At 47.4% G+C, this 20,238-nt stretch overlaps 1 protein-coding gene and 1 pseudogene across 2 annotated transcripts; both read right to left on the reverse strand.

Moving 5' to 3' along the window:
* Nucleotides 1–120: 120 nt before the first annotated feature.
* Nucleotides 121–19,095, reverse strand: PPP1R14D (protein phosphatase 1 regulatory inhibitor subunit 14D; the record flags this gene model as incomplete). Its single annotated transcript, XM_080931678.1, has 4 exons — nucleotides 121–245; nucleotides 448–480; nucleotides 672–755; nucleotides 18,838–19,095. The coding sequence occupies 4 exons, from the start codon at nucleotides 19,093–19,095 to the stop codon at nucleotides 180–182; spliced, it is 441 nt and encodes a 146-aa protein (XP_080787804.1). The 3' UTR covers nucleotides 121–179.
* On the reverse strand, nucleotides 1,777–2,330 carry LOC308432014 (large ribosomal subunit protein bL32m-like; annotated as a pseudogene). Its single transcript has one exon. The product of its transcript is annotated as a large ribosomal subunit protein bL32m-like (transcript).
* Nucleotides 19,096–20,238: the final 1,143 nt, after the last annotated feature.

The following is a 20,238-nucleotide window of genomic DNA, read 5'->3' on the forward strand; positions in this document are numbered from 1 at the left end:
CCCAGAGAGCCCAGGTGAGAGCCAACTGTGACTGCACTCACACGTGGGCTATACAAGTGTCTCTCTTTGTCTTCTGTCTTCTGCAGCCCTTTCCTGTATCAAAGGCCTTTCAACCAGTATCCAGGTCAGGGCTGTGGTTCCTGGCAGTGCTAAGGCTACAGAAGATGGTCCCTCCAGGATTATTTCGAAGGCCTGCTGAGTCTCCGAAGTCTCTTGAGTTGACTGAGTAGCTCAGAGATAAAAGGCTGAGGGAGAGAGAACACTGAGATCAAGGCAGGAAATCACAGGCTCTATGCTGCCCTCCTTAATCTGTCTTCAACTCTCCCCAGAGCAAGAAATGGAAAGAATGACCAAGGGCCAAGCATTCCCCTCGAAGGCTCCTCTCTTTGTTGTAGCCCCTCCCCTACTTGAAGACTTCCTCCTAATGCACAGCAGAATGTGCCTTACCTCTCTGTTGCCGGGGCAGTCTTGGAGAATGGCCTGAGTGAAAGAGAGCAGGCTGAACTGAGCCATGGTGCTTCCCCACACACCCCACCCATTTCCCAAGAGCCCTCCCCTGTAACCTGGCCCTTTGCATTGGCAGTCCTCTGTCGTGTGTAGCTAACACGTGGTACTTCTCATGTCACCCAAGAAAGCAGACCCTAGGCTCCAAGCCCAGCTTCCCATCCTACCTCCAGCTGAGTCCGTTGCTCTTCTGTAGACAAATCCATGAGAGCTTCCAGATCAATCTCAGGCTCAGAAGGCTCTTCTTGACCCTAGTTGAGAGTAACAGAGGCATCTGAGCACCTGGTGCTAAAATGGCAGTTACTGACAGGAACTCACCCATCTCTACCCCCATCGGCTGATCGTCCTATTGATCCCCCTCCTCAGCTAATTCACAACGACCATTGCTTTTCCTATTGGTAAACGTTTACTAGGCACCTACTATATTCTAAGCCAAAGAGTTAAGACTTCTACAAAAAGAGGCCTTCGCATGTGCCTGTACTCTCAGTGCCTGGGCTAAGGACAGAAGAACATGGATTTCAGACCGACCTAGACTTCATAGTAGAAGAAGGAGGGGGAATGCCTTGTGGAGACTGCTTAGCAGCTAAGAGCACTAGCTACTCTCCCAGAGAACCTGAATTACATTTCCAGCACCTCAGGGAGGCTCACGACTGTTCACAGTTCTCCTGCTTCCTGTGCTTTTCTCTGGACTCCCTGAGGACTCACACTTGGAGAACAGATATGCATACCGTTGAAACACCTATACACACAGAATAATAAGACTTTTTCAGAGTGTGGTGGTAAACAACCCTAATCCCAGCACTCAGGAAGCAGAGGCAGGTGGACATTTGTGGCCGGGTCTGTAGAAAGACCAGTTTTAACACCACAGTCATGTGAATAAGTCAATGTATATGAAACATGCAGTGTTAGCTGATCTACAGAGACAACGTAGATCTGTTCTTGCCTGGGGCTGAAAACTGATGGCAGGGAATGTAAAGTGGCTGCTGATGCACTCACGGGGACCGGATAAAGTTACAAAGTTAGGTTGTAGGAAACTTCACTTAAGCCTGTGAGACAGAACACGGCATTGTAGCACTGAACACTTTTTTTTTAACATAAAAATGCTGAGTGTATTCATGAGACAATCTTTAAATTACCTCATTTAAAAGTGACAGCTAACAAAATCTATTTTAAAATACACTGATGATTTGAAAACAGGCACAACATGAAAGTAAAGATTCTTGATTTTAAATAACTGTTTTACTATGAAAGTCTCCTTTTAACATTTTTAGTTCAATTCTGGGTGAACCAACTCGGCCTCTTTATGTTTCGTTCAACAATCCTCTTGCCCTGATCCTTTTCTGATGATTTCTCTCCTGTGTACAGTACCACAGTCTCAATGGAAGGAGCTCTGAAAGGGCCCCCTTCTTGAGCCCAAATCTGTTGTCTGTCTCTTGGGGCACTTTCTCATAGCAATAGCCACAAAGGACATGGTTCTGCTTCAGGTGACCACATTCAGGGCAGATGTCTATATTGTTCTTAATTTTAATAAACTTGTGAGGGTTTCTTCTCCTACATCGGTTAACTTTGATGGTATGTCTGTTTTTGGGAGCTGCCATCCAAAAGATGGTATCTAAAAAGCTAGAATTCTCTGTATTTTCACTGGTCTCATATGCTAGTTCTGTGGGGATAGATGGACTCTGGACTGCTAATGCTGGTGCCCACTGAGGACTTGCAAAGCCGCTCCAGTTCTGCTGCAGCTGCCGTTGTAGCAGCTTCCAGCACCTCTGGAGCAGTCTGGGACACACCGGCCGTGGGAGCGACAGGAGCAGCAGCAAAGGAGCCATGTTATTATTATTCATAGGAGTGGGACGCGGGATGTGTTGTACACTTTTAAAAGTGTGTGAATTAGCTGGATGTAGTGGACCATGATGTTAATCCCAGCACATAGAAGGCAGAGGTAGGAAGATCTCTATGAGTTTGAGACCAGCCAGATCTACATAGCAAGTACCAGACTAGCCAGGGCCATATAATGAGACCGTCTCAATAACAAACAAAACAGGTAAATTGTGGAATGTATGAATCATTAAAAATCATAAGAAAGCTATTTCTAGAAGGTACAGTCATGAGCCACTCATAAAAGTTGTCGATAGGAAGCATAAGAAGAAATGTTTAGTATCTGGGTCCAACAAGGAGGACACTGAGGTTGTCCTCCTATCTCCACTTGCACACTGTAGCACACACCCCACCTCCAACAATAAAATAAGTAAGTTAAACTTTAGAAAAATTAAAAGTTACAGTCTGTTCCATATGTCAGCAATTTATGAGTTAGAGGCCAACCTAGACTAATAGTCTAGGACTGCCAGGACTACATAGAGAGATTCTGTCTCAAAACAAAACAAGAAAAGTTACAGTAACAGGCGCTGGAGAAGAAACTCAGCAATAGAGAAATGACTGCTCTTCCAGAAAGTTGAGTTTGGGTCCCAACACCTATATCTTCACACCCTCAAAGCTGCAGGTCCAGGGAAATTTGACCTCTCATGTACTTTGGCCCCTGCACTCAGACATACCCATCTTCCCATACCCACACTTGGTGATGTGTGTTGGCATTAGGATAGCCCCCTCCCCCAGCAATGGCTCCACCCACAGGTGACAGGAACCTAGCACATCAATTGCCATGGAAACAGCCAAAGCATTCCCAGAAGACATCAGTTCTAAATCCCATCTCCCCCTGGGAGCAAGTGACGTCACTACCCCTACAAAAGACCGAAACCCTTCCTCCTCTCTCTCTTTCCTCTTCCTCTCTTTGCCCGGCCTTGACCCCTGCCCTATCCCGTTCTATTAAACCTCTCCACGTGGAACCGTGTTTGGTGTGGTCTGTCTGGGCCTAGGCGAGAAATCTAATTTACAACATTGGTGGCCCGTACGGGGAGCCAGATTTTCTCGCGACCAGTCCTTGCCGGCCACTCCAGCACACCCCGGCCCACCCCATCGGGCTGGGCATAGCGGCAGCTGCATGGCGGGCACTGTGGTTGCCTATTCCTCTTAACCGAGGCCACTGCCCCGAGTTCCCATACTGCCTCTTGTTCTGCTGACTGCCGCAGTGACCGTCTCCCGCCGCTGCTGCCGCCGCCACTGCCGCCGCCGCCGCCGCCGCCACGTGCAACCCGTCTGCCGCCACAGCTGATCTACCAACAGCTGCCCGACTCACAGACTTCCAGCACGTGAGTTGTCGCCATTACTAAAGCTCTAGACACTTGCTGGCCACTGCTCTGCCACGTGTGCCAATAGCTCCTGCCACGCAGGCTGCTGAGATAGATCAGCCACACGCCACACGGTTTCACTTTTCCTGATACCAGATCGTGGCTAAGGCTCCCGCACAAACATCGGCAAATTGGTAGGGATTGTCACTCCAGTTGGTGGAGAGAATCCCCGATTTCCCAAAAAGGCCTGGCCAGCTTTTTCGGGCAAAGAGGGTTACTTCTCTATAGCCACAGTTTTGAGACAGACATTGACCATTGAGAAGCTCGTCGGGAGTGCCCTTCACTCTTTTTCCCTTCCCCCAGGGCTCTAGCAGCCGGTTCACTCAGCCGAAGTCCAGGCCTGGCGAGGGCACTCTCTGCCAGATCCAGGATCTGGCGAAGCCACCAGGAGTCCGAGTGACGACTCGCGACCCCTGCGCATAGGCGAAACTTTTCTACCGAGTTTCATCCACTGGGACGCTGGATTGGATGGCTCCGTAGCCCCCTCCCTGTACCTTCCCAATGGGCAACTCAATGTCTCAAAACGTGTCACCAGGCTCCCCACTGGGATGTCTCCTGGAAAATTCCAAATCTCTAAAACTAACACCTCAGCTAAAGACATCAAAATTGATACACCTCTGCAACAATGTTTGGACTCAATATCCACTAGATAATAACTCAAAATGGCCGAAAAATGGCACCCTAGACTCGTTAATTTTACGAGACCTCCACTCATACTGCCAACGATCTGGTAAATGGAAAGAGGTTCCCTATTTATCTATCTCCGCTCTAATCCTTCTCTGTGTTCTTATAACCCCACCCACCTCCTTCTAGCAATGAGGCAATAAGGCAGATGACACCACAGCTCTCGATCCAGCCAACTAGCCATCGCCGCAAAATCCAAACCTCTACCTCAGCTTCTATTCATGTTATTCTAAGCTTTTCAAAACTCCCCTCCACAGCCAGACTCACATGTGGACGTGGACACACCACTCGGCCTCAAGCACCACTGCCGGTGCCCCTTTCCTCCCTTTCTGTCCTCTTCTGTGCCGCAATCTTATAGTCTGATGTTCTATGCTTTACTATGAGACTCACTAATAATTTACTTCCTGAGGAAAGCCAGCGAGTTTGGGAGCAGGCAAAAACGCATGCAGACGAAATCCATCAAACAGATACAACATACCCAATTGGATCTGAGGCAGTACCTGACCAAGATCCCCGATGGGATTACAATTCCACGAATGGTATCTTGGCCAGAGACAGGTTCATAACCTGCCTCCTGGCCGGTCTCCGCAGAGCAGCCTTAAAACCGGTAAATTTTGAAAAGCTACAAGAGGTTTTCCAAGACAGACAAGAAAACCCATCCCAATTCCTAGAGCGCCTCACAAAGGCCCTGTTACAGTACACTAACTTAGATCCTGAAAACCCAGAAGGTAAACAACTGTTAATGACATATTTTTTTCCCAGAGCTACCCCGACATAAGAGACAAGCTTAAACGGCTGGAGAGGGGGCCCCTAACTCCACAGGCAGAAGTCTTGGCGCTGGCCTTTAAAGTGTACCATGGGAGAGATGAAAAGGCTCGCAAACAAAAGTACCATATGCTGGCACAGGCTGTCCGACCAGCCACTGCTACAAACTCCCGGCCTCCGAGGGCAAAGGGACCACCAGCTCCCTGCTATAAGTGTGGTCAGCAAGGTCACTGGGCAAAAGCCTGCCCTAGCCCCCGCAAACCAAAGGGGCCATGTCCTAGATGCCATCGAGAGGGACACTGGGCTGTAGACTGCCCTTATGTCGCGCAAGACAGGGAGCATCACACCCAAATAACTCTCCAGCCGATCTCCTAGGCTTGGCTATGGATGATTGACGGAGCCTGGGCTCCCTTGACACGACCACTACCATTACAAACAGGGAGCCACGGGTAGCTATCATGGTATGTGGGCGGCCCATCTCCTTCCTCTTGGACACTGGGGCCACTTACTCGGTCCTGACGGAGTTTTGGGGACCCACTTCTCCCTCCCGTTTTCCTATTGTCGGGGTAGGAGGACAACCCTATCTCCCTCACCAAACCCCACCACTTAATTGTACCTTCAGGGGCATACCTCTCACCCATTCCTTTTTGGTAGTGCCTACATGTCCTGTCCCCTTATTGGGAAGAGACCTTCTAGTAAAGTTGGGAGCTTCCATTTCCTTTGCTCCCCCCACTCGCCTAAACCCAAGCTCGCCAGCAACCCCTCTGCTTCTCCTCCCAGCCAGCCAACCTACTGACACAAACATGCTGCTTCCTTTACCAGCTTCTCAGGTAGACCCCCAAGTCTGGGACGTCCAGAACCCCTCTGTTGCTAAACATCATTCTCCTGTTGTCGTCCAATTACTGGACCCTACCAGGTACATAACCCAAGCTCAGTACCCTCTCTCCCTCCAGAGCCTTAGGGGACTTAAACCTATCATTTCTGACCTCTTAAGGAAAAAACTTCTTCGCCCTACCTCTTCTCCTTTTAACACTCCTATACTAGCAGTTAAAAAGCCCAACGGAACCTATCATCGTCTGGTTCAAGACCTCAGGCGCATCAACTCTGCAGTGGTTCCCCTTCATCCTGTTGTGGCTAATCCTTATACTCTTCTTTCCACTATCCCCTCAGGGACCCCCCATTTCTCAGTCCTAGATCTCAAAGATGCGTTCTTCTCCATCCCTCTAGACGCACAGTCACAGGACATATTTGCCTTTACCTGGACAGATCCAGACACCCATTTCTCTACCCAGCTTACCTGGACTGTTCTACCTCAGGGGTTCCGAGACAGCCCACACTTGTTTGGCCAGGCTCTGGCTTCTGATTTGTCATCTCTGCCTCCTCTCAGATCTAAGGTCATACTTTATGTAGATGACCTTCTTCTCTGTAGTCCTTCCTCAGAGTTCAGCCAGGATGACACCTCCACTCTCCTAAACTTTCTTTCCAGTCGAGGCTATAGGGTCTCACCTTCCAAAGTCCAACTGTCCACTTCTCAGGTCACCTATCTGGGACTAACAATTACCCCAACCCACAAAGCTATTACCTTAGATAGAAAAAACCTAATTCAGTCCCTAACCGTTCCTTCTACAAAGGAAGAAATTTTATCATTCCTAGGGATAGCTAGCTTTCTACGCTCCTGGGTTCCTTCCTTTTCCCTCCTCTCTCGCCCCCTATATGAAGCAGCATCAGGTTCCATCCATGAACCTCCCCTCAAGCCTGTTACCAGGCCCTTTCGAAGGCTCCAACAGGCCCTCCTTAAGGCTCCGGCCTTACATCTCCCTGACCTGACTCGCCCCTTTTCTCTCTATGTAACTGAAAAGGAGGGATTTGCCCTTGGAGTCCTAGGTCACCAACTGGGGCCATCTTTTGCACCCGTAGCATATTTGTCAAAAAGACTAGATCTAACCGTCCAGGGATGGGCACCCTGTATTCGCACCTTAGCAGCTGCTGAACTCCTCATTAGAGAGTCAAAAAAGCTAACCTTTGGTTCGCCCATAACTGTTTTCTCTTCTCATAACCTGTCGCAGCTCCTGACTTACAAAGGCCTACAGACCCTGCCCCCTTCCAGGGTTCTTTCTCTCCAGGTAGCACTAATCGAAGACTCTACGCTCACCTTCCAATCATGTCCACCTCTTAACATTTCCAGCCTTCTTCCTCCGCCAGAAACTAACTACTCCCTGTCTCACTCTTGCACTGAAACTTTAGATGAACTATTACCTCATCCCTCACACATACAGGAGGGCACACTGCCTCAGGCTACCCACACCTGGTATACAGATGGCAGCTCCTTTCTACATGAAGGGCACAGAAGAGCTGGCTATGCCATAGTGTCAGACACAGAGGTGGTAGAGGCACAGGCCCTCCCTGCTCATACCACCAATCAACAGGCTGAATTAATAGCCCTTACCCATGCTTTTCAACTGGCACAGGGACAATCCCTCAATGTCTACACAGATTCTAAATATGCTTTTCATATCCTCCTGTCCCACGCTGCCATCTGGAAGGAACGTGGGCTACTTACAACAAAAGGAGGATCAGTAACTAATGCAAATCAAATTATGGCCATGCTAAAGGCTTCCCATCTCCCCACGGCTATTGGGATTATTCACTGCAGATCCCACCAGACCGATGATTCCATTGTTTCCAAGGGAAATAACCGGGCCGATGAGGCAGCTAGGGCTGCAGCCCTTAGGGGCTTAGGCTCGACTCACCCTCCCCAAGACATTCTTACACTGCAGCCCACAATCCCACCTTCACCCCCGGACATTCGCCAAACTCTGTCCTATCTTCATCAACTCTTCCATCCTAACAGCCAGGCCTTGTCCTATTTTGTTAAGACCCACTTGCAGCCTACCCCTGAAGACTTAAGTTTCTTAAAATCTATCACTGCTTCTTGCAAAATCTGCCAGGCGTCAGACCCTAGCTCAAAATATCGTAGTACTCCTTTTCCTACCCATCAAGCCCGAGGTTCTCTTCCTGGAACTGACTGGCAACTTGATTTTACCCACATGCCCACTGTCAAACGAGTCAGATACCTCCTGGTCTTGGTAGATACTTTCTCAGGGTGGGTAGAGGCATTTCCCACAACCAACAAGAGGGCTCAGACAGTCTCTGATCTCCTCCTCCGAGAGATAATTCCCCGATTTGGTGTCCCAGCTTCCTTGCAATCAGACAATGGTCCTGAGTTTACCTCTCAAATCTCTCAAAACCTGTCTAAGGCTCTAGACATCCCCTGGCATTTTCATATCCCCTACCACCCTCAATCTTCAGGGAAGGTAGAGAGAACTAACCGCTCTTTAAAAACCACCCTTGTCAAGCTGTCACAGGAACTTCACCTTGATTGGGTAAAACTCCTACCTCTGGCTCTTTTCAGACTACGAGCTCTTCCCAAGCGACCTCTTCAGGTCTCACCATTTGAACTTATGTATGGGCGTCCGGTCCTAACTCCTGGCCTCTCACCTAAATGCTCTCCCCTCCCAGACCATCTACTCACCCCGTTACTTTGCCACCTTCGCTCTCTCTTGTGGAACTTCGCTGACCACCATCTACCCCGACCACACACTGAACCTTGCCCACTGCCTGTAAACACTGGAGACCAAGTTCTTCTATCTCCTCCAGACAACCGGCCCTCATCACTCTCCCCTAAATGGCAGGGCCCTTTTAAAGTGATTCTCGCGACACCTACAGCAGCCAAACTGGAGGGACTCCCTCACTGGGTCCACCTGTCCCATCTCAAACCTTTTATTCCCCCACCTAAACATTCTTCATACACATCGACCCTAACAGGACCGTGCTCTGTCAAGCTCCAGAGGACGTCGAGACAACCCACCTTACCCTCGCTTCCAGAAAATGAGACCCCATCCTGCCAGCAACATTCAACACCACTGGATTAGACATGGGCTTCTTATCTTCCCTTTACTGTTTGTCTTTATCCAGGGAAGCCCATATATCTGGAGATTTGAGGTTCACGAGACTTCTGCAGATAACAAACAGTCCTTCCAAATAGGTTCAGGAAACTGCTCTATGGCTGGATGTCAAGAACCGATCCAAATCGCTGTCGTCCCTGTGTCGGTCATCCCATCCAAGTACTATGATCTCTTTACCTGCTTTCTCTTTGACCAGACAGCAGATGTTTGTAAGAAATGGCCAGATAAATATGGGGGTTGCCCATATTGGTCTTGCCAGATACACATGCTAGGATCACGGCCCCTCCACTTCTTCTACCAACAGCACAAGAAGCTCTTTTTCTACATAGAAGATCCATGGGATCCCAGGTGGGAGACTGGAGTTGTCGGTAAGCTCTACCGTAAAAACCAACCAGGATCCCCAGTGAGTACTATCAAAATTCAGAGAAAATATGTTTCAATTGCCCAACCCCTAGATATAGAAGGGGTAGGAAAAATAATCAAACACTCCTCTGAGGTCCTTACTTCCTTAACATCCCCCCTCATAAATGGCACCAGCTTGTCCTTCCGCCTTTTGCTTCAGACTTTGACATTAGCATACAAGCTCCTTAATATCACCCGACCTGGTCGTTTTAAAGACTGCTGGCTATGTGTTCCTCCTGGAACAAACTCACAATTGCCGCTCACAGCTTCTCCAGTAATGTTGCCCAATAACCTTACCTCACCCTTCGTCAGCTGTCCCGACTCTGATGTTGCCATGACCCCTTACCTCTCCTCTATCTCTCTTCTTGGCACGGCAAACTGTTTTAAGGCATCTGGGACACATCCTGTAGGAATGTTAGGCTCCTTAGACTGCAATATGACCACAACCCTTGATACCCCATCTCTGCCACAGTGCCCAGTGATCCAAAATACATCAATCCTCTGTGGCACGCAGGCATATCATCGTTTACCTGGCAGCTGGTCAGGAAGCTGCACTTTGGTTCTCCTTTTCCCCGAACTAGGAGTAATCCAGGGAAACGAGCCCCTGCCAATCCCAGTCATCAATATGATAGCCGCCCGACATAAGAGAGCAGTTCAGGTTGTGCCACTTTTGGTAGCTGCAGGAATAGCAGTAGGAACTAGCACTGGGATAGCAGGAATAACTACTTCCATGACCAAATATAATGAGATCACTTCCACCCTCAACAACAGGTTTCAAGAAGTGTCTGAAACTCTGCTCACCATCCAAAAACAGATAGATTCCCTGGCAGCTGTGGTTCTTCAAAACCGACGGGGGCTGGACCTTCTAACAGCTAAAGAAGGTGGCCTTTGTCTGTTCCTCCAAGAAGAATGCTGCTTCTATGTCAACCAATCCGGGATAGTGAGAGATAAGATCCAAGAGCTACAATCTGACATATAAAATTCCAGGGAACGTGAGACCTCCAGTTTCTGGACCTTCGAAAACCCTATATGGAAGTGGATACTCCCCTTCATAACCCCTCTTCTAGTCATCTTTCTAGCATTACTATTTGCTCCCTGCCTTATCAATCTTGTCTCTACATTCCTTCAACGACAGATACAAAAAATTTCTAACCAAACCATTAATCAGTTCCTGTTGCAGGACTACAAGCCATTGCCTATAGAAAATCCTGATGTTAATGATTACCAAGTGGAACCCGATGGCGAAAACCAGCTATACCCCTACGACGCCCCAAGACAGCAGGAAGCAGTTTAAGAGACCCGACGCCCCTATTCCCTTTTCACCATCGGCTTCCCTACCCTCCCCTTTTCTCTCTTTTTATATAAGAAAAAAGGGAGGAATGTTGGCATTAGGATAGCCCCCTCCCCCAGCAATGGCTCCACCCACAGGTGACAGGAACCTAGCACATCAATTGCCATGGAAACAGCCAAAGCATTCCCAGAAGACATCAGTTCTAAATCCCATCTCCCCCTGGGAGCAAGTGACGTCACTACCCCTACAAAAGACCGAAACCCTTCCTCCTCTCTCTCTTTCCTCTTCCTCTCTTTGCCCGGCCTTGACCCCTGCCCTATCCCGTTCTATTAAACCTCTCCACGTGGAACCGTGTTTGGTGTGGTCTGTCTGGGCCTAGGCGAGAAATCTAATTTACAACAATGTGAAGTTTTATAAAGGGCAAAATATATCCGAGGCTAGAGAGATGGCTTAGAGGTTAAGAGCGCTGACTGTTCTTCCAGAGGTCCTGAGTTCAGTTCACAACCACATGTGACTCACAACCATATGTAATGACATCCCATTCCCTCTTCTGGTGTGTCTGAAAGAGCTACAGTGTACTTATATACATAAAATATATAAATCTTAAAAAAAGATACATCCACTATTTATTTTGGTCACTGTAAAAGGGCACAAAACAGATCAAATAATATAGCAAAAAAAGAACCCCCATCTACCTTCTTTCTTTTTCCACTGTTAGCACTCAAGAACCTTTGCATTTTTTAAAAAATTACGATTGCTTGAGTCAGCCCTTTTCCCTGAAGCTCTAGGCTTCCTCCCGAACTTCTTTCATGTATAGTGGACTTCATTCAAAGCTTATGGACTTTATATGTGTTTGTCAAGGGATGGCAGCTGGGCAGTGGCGGCATGGCACTCAGGAAGCATCCACATCCCTGGAACTAGAGTTATGGATGGTTGTATGCAACTATGTGAGTGATGGGAACTGAACCTGGATCCTCGTAATAACAAGAAGTGAGCCTAAACTCGGCTATCTCTCCAATCATAAAAAAAGTAATTTAACTAAGAGTAGACAGCTCCTGAGGAGGGACATCTGAAGTTGACCTAAAGTTGACATGAGTGTGCACACGCACACACACACCAACAATAAATTAATAATGAAATAGAATGTGATACATGGATATACATACCTGTTATCCCAATATTTGTGCTAAAATTGGAAGCCAGACTGAACTATGTCCCTTTCAGGCCAATGTAAAAGAGACATTGCTTCAAAAACCAGGTGCTGGAGAGATGGCTCAGTGGGTTAGAGCAGTAGTTGCTCTTTCAGTGGATCTGAGATGAAGTCCCAGCACCCACATGGTGGTTCACAACTGTTTATGACTCCAATTCCAGGAGATCCTACTTTAGGTGCCAGATAGAAACATTTATACATATAATATAATAATTAAATAAAAGAAGTTGTAGATTGTCCTGAAGCTGTTTGCATTTTAATGTTAATTCCACTTCCCCAAGAAGTGACTAGTCACATGACTCCAACTGAACCTTCCCATTTTAATTAGTGATGTAAAGGAAAGCTAGTGATTGGGTGGGGTGAGGGAGGTAGAGAGGACGGAGAGGTCTGAGGAGGTCAGAGGACGTAGGGGAAAGGTCATGGTGACATGGAGCTTCCCAAGGACCAACTAGGCCTAGGTAATATTGATTAGTGTTAAAAAGCTATGAACATTAAGGATTTTACAGGTCTTATATCTCATATAGAAGGACAGTTTGTATCTTTGTCTATTTGATGCAATCTTGTTGTGTAGAGGGTTTGTGGATTGAGAGTTGAATATATAAACCTCTATGAAAAGTTATCAGGCTGTAGAGTTGTGTTTGTGGGATTTGGGGGTACAGAAACACCCCAGGACAGAGGCAGAGAACAGGCGGAAGTAAACCACCAAGGGAAGGGAGTTGTACAGACAATTTGAGCTGTAGCGACAGCTCAGACCGGGATCCAGAGGTGTACACAGCTCTGTATCAGGGTCGGGCCTGGGGAGTGAGACCTAAGGACTGGTAAATAGATAAACCGTTTTTTATTTTTTAATATTTACTGCAACAAGAAGTGAACAATATTTCTAGATATTGGACAATAAGGAACTTGGGGCTGTGAACCAAGAAAAAATAGAAATGAGATTTCTCTCCAGAAACAACTGAAGACCCCAGCCAGAGGCCAGAAGACCCAAGTGTCATGTCATTAAAGTCATGTGACAGATCAGACCTGGAGAAGGTGGAGGTAGCTAGAAGTCACTGGACTAATTTTTGGGAGGGACAGTTATGCAGAGAGAGCTGTAGCAATTGGCAGAAGAGATACTCTTTAATTTCTGCTGAGCACTAAGATGAACATTCAGACCAACTGTGAGGAACTAACTGAAGGCACAGAGGTGAGCTGTTCTCACACCTAATTCAGGACTAGGTGTTGTTAAAAGTCACAGGGCACCAATGTTGTTAAAGGTCTTGGGATACCAATGATGTTAAAAGACATGGCACTAATGTTAGGAAAAGGATGAAGAGAGTGGGAGGATATGGCCCAGGGTGTTGCGGTGAGGCCTGGAAGCAAGGGAGATGCCTCTGAGGGGCCCATGTTGGGAATCCCTTCCCCCTGAGGGACCAGCCACACAACTGTATAGTACAGAATAGAGTTTATTCAAGTCATGGGAGAGGGGGTCCATGGAGGATCCTGATGTTAATGTTTACCAAGCGGACCCCAATGGTGAAAACCAGCTACACCCCTACAACGCCCCAAGACAGCAGGAAGTAGCTTAAGAGACCCGACGCCCCTATTCCCTTTTCACCATTGGTTTCCCTATTCCCTCCTTTTTCTCTCTTTTTATGATAAGAAAAAGGGAGGAATGTTGGCATTAGGATAACCCCTTCCCCCAGCGATGGCTCCACCCACAGGTGACAGGAACCTGGCACATCCATCACCATGGAAACAGCCAAAGCCTTCCCAGAAGACATTGGTTTCAAAATTCCACCTCCACCTGGGAGCAAGTGACATCACTACCCCTACAAAAGACCGAAACCCCTCCTCCTCTTCCTCTTTTTCTCTTCCCTTCCCTTGACCCTGACCCCTGTCTTGTCCCCATTCTATTAAATCTCTCCATGTGTTCGTTTGGTGTGGTTTGTCCAGGCATGAGAAATCTAATTAACAACACTAGGCACAAATCAAGTCTGAGCAACGACCTGAATAGTTATTGTTGAGCATGCAGGAACTCTACTGAGACCTCAAAAGGGTCATTCTATACTGGGAGCACCAGTGACTCTCTAGATCAAAGACAACTTTTGACTAACCCCAACAGAACTTAGATAAAAGTCTCAGATCCACAAGTAATACCATCAAATAGAACAAAACCCACACTCCTTGAGCGAAGGTTTTGTTTGTTTGTCTTTTTTTTATATGTGTTTTGTTGTTGCTGTTGTTGTTGTTGTTTTATTACAGCTACCTTGGCTGGGAAGATGGCTCAGACATTAAGACCACACTAGGCAACTCAGAACTGCCTATAACTCTAGCTATGGGGAGTTGGTACCTCTGGCCTGTAAGGGCATCCCCAGTACTCATGTACACATACCCACATACAGACATGTACACAATTAAAAATAAAAAATAAATCTTAAAACATATTCAGTTACTTAACACTCAATTCACAATGTCGAGATATAATTCAGTGTCTGGATATTATTCAGTGATAGAATACTTGAAAAGCATGTGAGAGAAGCCCTAAGCTTATTGCCAACACCACATACCACACACACACACACACACACACACACACACACACACAAAAGCACACAGATACACAAATCACACACACATGTCACACAGACATATACACACATGTACACAGACAGACACACACACATACACACATACCACTAGTCTCAGAAATGACAGACATGATGGAGTTTCTAGGCAGAGAAACAAGAATAATAAAAGATAAGAAATCCAAATCTAGGCATGTGGTACACTCTTAGAACATTAGAACTCAGAAAGGCTGAGGCAGGAGGATCAGGAATTCAAGGCCCATCTGGAAAATGTAGTATTTCCCTGTCTCAAAATCAAGAGTAAAAGACTGGCCAGAGAGGTGTTAGGAAGGAATACAGCTGAGGTGGTAGAGTACTCGCCTAGCATGCACAGGCTCTGGGTTATGGGTACCCCAAGCACCTCATAAACCAGGCACAGGGACACAGGCCTGTATCCAGCACCTGGGAGCTGGAGTTTGAAGGGTTGGGAGTTCAAAGCCATTCTCAGTTCCATAGAGAGTTAGAAGTGACGTCAACTGAATCAGACTCACATGGTAAGGCAAGATCCATGGGAGGGCCTGTGACGTTTGGAGGGAGTACAACTGGGACCCATTGGACAGTGAGGGGGTTTGCACAGTCAGCTTTGCAACGCACCGTTGGTCTCACGTCTTCACTGATCTTTACTTCATTGAGGAAAGCTCGGCAGGAAACTTCTCCTGGCATCCCTGCTGATCCTGGTTGCTCCTGCTGACTTGTGCCAATTTGGCTGAGGCCTGGCTGTTTCTGCTGGATCATGTTTGCTGTCCTGATACTACTGAACTGGACTGCTGATATATCCGGACAACACAGATCGGATTTGCACAAAAAAACTATTTCTAAACATTTCTCCCATATCCTAATAGCCGTTCTTTTCTACTACCTCTTATGGGTGGTGGGTTAGAAGAGAAGTTAAAGCATTTAAGAGCCCTTATTAAAAGTAGGTTTTAAAGAAATCGAAGACAACACAGCCCCACTGAGATGAACAAGTTTGGTAAGCTTGTGACACTATCACATGGAGCAGCCTTTTGCCAGCCGTTGCTCGATTTGAACCCCTTTTCTCATCTCAGTCCAACCCAGAGCATGAAGACTAGCAATGGAGAACAGCCCAGAAGAGCTAACCATGTCTGCCTCATTGACAATACTTGGGAGTGTTGTTGTTGTTGTTTGAGACAGGGTCTAACTATATAGAAAATGTTGGTCTCAAACTCAAAAAACAACAACAACAACAAAAACCGTGTTGCCTGTGTCTACTTCTTGATTGCTGAGATTAAAGGCATGCACCACCACGTCCATCAATACTTTTTTAAAAAATTATTGTTATGATTGTGTGATGAGGGGAGTGCCAGCCATAGTCAGAGAACTATGTGGAGTTGGGTCCCTCTGTCCACCTTCACATGGGTACAAAGGACCAAACTCAGGTCATCAGGTTTGTGTGACAATAGCCTTCACCTGCTGAGTCATCTCAGTGACCTGAACAATACTGTCAATTTACTTACATATTTTGTGCTATATTCTCAGTTCTTTTGTGTATGTTTTATTTCAAGATAGGGTTTCGATAAATGGTCCAAGCTAGTCTTGAACCTGCAATACTCCTGCCTCAGCCTCCTCAGTAGCTGACTTTACAAGCCTGTGCCTGACAACCACACATTTTAAAAAGTTAAAAATATAGTTAAGTTGCTGCATTAAAATGTCACTGCCTCAACAGGGGTGTGTTCCAGCTGTCAGCAGGAAAATCCAGTATCGTGGGATTTCAGGAAGTTCTCTCTGGGTAGACGGCGTGCCCTGCAGACATGCACTTTAGCTGTAAAGCGGCACTTAGCAAGCAGAGGCAGAGCTCTCAGAAGGTATCAGGGGACTGAGTGGTATGGGAATGGGAAAAGTCAGAAGTGAGTGTGGGCGAATCCTCTCAGGGGTCTGATGGGAAGAGGTTAAAGGGGGTGCGGTGTAGAAATAGTGCACAGAGCCTGTTGTTGAAGAGAGGTCTCCTAAGATGTACAGCTGATCCAGCCTCTTCCTAGAAGCCAAATCCTCAGACTACTGCTAGAGAACAGAAGTCCCAGGGCCCCCAGATTGCATGTATCCCCAGATTTAGTTTCTCACAGACCCCCAGGCCAGGCTACACACCCACGGTGGCATTGGTTCTCTGAGAAGGAATGCTGAGTGTCATCAAACGAGAGACACATCCCTGTTCCCATTCCCAATGGTATAGCACAGCAGGGTGGGCAGGATGGGCCATGGAGGGGTCCTGGGAAATAGACTAGAAGCAGGTACGCTCAGAGTTACTGTGACCTGTGTCTAGATGCCCATCCATCTGGAGCTTCCTGGGCATTTAGTCGTTTCCTGCTGGCACCTTTGGACAGTTGCCATGGAAACAGCAGGGCAGGTGTTTTATGCCAGTCATTGCCTGGGAACGGTCCTCCCACATGCCTTGTTTCCCAGTATTATGGGCACATTATGATACAGCCTCCCTCCTCCATCTTTGCCTTGTAAAGTAGGCTGTTGCCTTCCTCGGTTGTTTGGCAGGACTTGCCCTGAGATATCTGAAATCTGAGACTTTTCAGTCAAGGGCACTTAGAACACTCTGAAATTGAAACTTAGCCAGTGGAGGAGGAGCTGGAAGTAGTAAAATAGGAGTGCCTGGCGTATCTCTCTAGCTCCCAACTCTGAAGCAACTCTCTACCCTCTACAAGCAGGCTAAGGATGCTTCAGGAGACAAGAGCAACGTGTACACTAGGCAGTCACAGGATATAGGGAACTGCAATACTGACCAGGCCTCCAAAATCATCCTTTTTTTTTTACTCTCATAGTAGGACAGCTCACAAGCCTCACTTGCAAGAATCACAGGACCCAAAGAAGGAAAGGGGGAGGGGGAGAAAGGAAGGAAGAAAGAAGAGAAGGAGTGTAGAAGAAAACAGTCATGTTAACAAACACTTGTAAACAGTGAGAACTCCTGGTCTTGTGGGTTAGTCTCTGGGAACCAGGCATGGGGCTTATACCTGTCCAGTAATAGATTTAAATTCCCATTGGCTGGCTGTTCATATAAGTACCCAAACTTTCTAGCCAGGGGCCAAACTATAGTCCTAGTCCATGACTCCCTAGCTGCATGCCTTTGAACAAGTCACTTATGTATCTCAGTAGCCTTGAATTAACTAAGTAGCTGAAGACAACTGTGGACTTCTGACCCCACCCCCCACAGCTTCTACTTCAGATCAGAATGAGCCATGTATGCAATGCCAGTGCTGGGGATCAAAGCCCAGGCTTCATCCAAACACTCTACCCACTGGATTGTATCTGCAGCCCCAAGTCTCCACTCTCTCAACTGTAAGACAACAAACAACCCAGTGGAATTTGGGGGGAGGGTTAAATCAAATAATGCATGTCCAGGCTTGCACTGAGGCTAAGACACTGTAAAGAGGTCAACATCTTATTCTTGATGAAGCAGTTGCTACTGCTCTGAGATCAGAATTGACCGAGCCTAAGTAAGAGACTACTTACTACTTGCCCCATGAGCAAGGGCAAAACCCATCCTTCCCCTGGTTCAGGCTGAAGAAAGGCAGCCAGAGCCACCCAGTCCAAGCCAGTTGAGGTTATGGTGTCAGTGTCTCCCTTGGCTGTTGTCACTGTCTAGCTCTGCACTGCCCATGCCCATCCTGAAATAGTGGGGCTGGCCCACATCTGTGTTGACAATATGGTCCACAAGACAGTCAGCTCTTTAATTATTGCTATGCGATTTGGGATCTAAATTTTGAATCTGATTTCATCTTAATTCATTTAAAACTAAAAGCCATGGTACTGATAGGGACAGTATTGGACAATGTAGGCTTTATGCATGAATTACGTACACTGAAGAGACATAAAGCAACAAAGTCTAGCCAAGCATTTAATCTTCAGCTGTCACTTACATCTCAGAAAGTCTTAGCAAAGAGATCTATCAGGCATGGATAGCCCCATTATATAGCTCAGAAACTGAATCTAGGCAATTTCCACAAATGAAATCAAATCAGGCGTTTTCCATAGCACAAAGGGGTTAAAGAGATGGTTGAGACTTTTCTTTCATCTGAAGATGCATGCTCCATGAGAGCATTTCTAATCAGCCCTCCAGCTCCTCTGGAAGTCTCTAAGCAAGCTCTCTGAACCTCAGGGCCCAAGCCCAGCTCCACAGTCCCAGCAGTCCCCGCAGGCTACCCACCTGGAAGAGCTCCTGAACCTGAGCATCTACCCACTGCTCCATCTCCAGCCAGCGCTGCAGATGACCCCGGTCGTACTTCACCGTCAGCCGGCTGGGCCTCCGGGACCTGGGCAACTTAGAAATGTCCAAGTGAGTCTTTGACTCTGAGTCTGTGGATGATGCCCTCCTTCTCTTCTCAGAAGCCCAGTGGACCTTCTTGTCTGGGTTGTCCGTGTCGGGGTTGGGAGATGAACAGGAAGCAGATCTTGAAGACAGCATGGAGAGAGATCGGATGATGCGAGAAGCTAGAGGAAAGTGCCAGTCCCGGAAAGAGCACAGAGGAAAATGAGGGGACAGGGAATGGAGGGAGAGGCCCACAAGGAAGAAAGGAGGTGGGAAGAGGGCCAAGGCTCTTGGGAGGGGCAGGGGTCAAAGATCAATAGGCCTTTAGTTAGTGCTGGGAACGAGTCTCCCAGCTTCTCTCTGCCAACCAGTGGCATTCGGAGCCAAATCCCAGCCTCTGTTCTGCAGCTGCCGGAGCCCACAGTAACATAAACCTCAAACAAGCAAAGGTCAAGAGGCTAGCAGGCCTCAAGAAGAGGAAAGAAGGAGCCTTCATGTCCTGAGGGGGGTGGGGCTCCCACCTGTCTTCCGTGGATAGCTCTAGACCGTGACTAGACCCTCATCTGAAGTTCCTTCAGCATCCTGTCTTCTAGGAACCAGATGGTCCACTGCAAGCCTGAGCAGCTGTGGCCGGTCAATTCCGGTTCCTGCAGGAGTAGGATTACTACTCAGGGTGAGGCACCACCGAGGGTAATCTCGGCCAGTGGATAGAGTTCACAGATGGCTACTTCTGACCCTGTGGGCCCTAGCGCAGTGTCTGGGTGTGTCTAGATACAGGCTCTGCGCTGTGATTGTTAAAGGCAGATTTGTGCAGCCTGGCCTACAGTGCCTGTTCTCATTCTTGGAAGCCAAGTTTACTGTCATGTGACCCTCCCCTGATTCAGCTTCTTCCTGATAAAAGACACCTACAGACCTGACTTCACATAGGTATCAAGACTCGGATTGGTAAACAAGTTGTCGTCAAAAAGTACTTTCATTTATTCAGTCCTTTATAATTAAAAAAAAAAAAAAAAACTCAACGTTTGAGAAGACTGGATTTTTATGGTTTGTTTTTGTCTCGTTTTTCTTTTTAATGAGCAGCTCAGAAAAAGAGATGGAAGGAAAAAAAAGAGGAGGAGGAGGAAGGGGAAGAAGAAAGGAAGAAAGAAAGGGGCTGGAGAGAAGGCTCATCAGTTAAGAGCACTGACTGCTGCTCTTCCAGAGGTCATGAGTTCAATTCCCAGCATCCACATGGTGGCTCACAACCATTTGTAATGTGATCCGATGCCTTCTTCTGGTGTGTCTGGAGACAGCTACAGT

Source organism: Micromys minutus (assembly GCF_963924665.1).
Source record: "Micromys minutus genome assembly, chromosome: 17".
Lineage (NCBI taxonomy): Eukaryota > Metazoa > Chordata > Mammalia > Rodentia > Muridae > Micromys > Micromys minutus.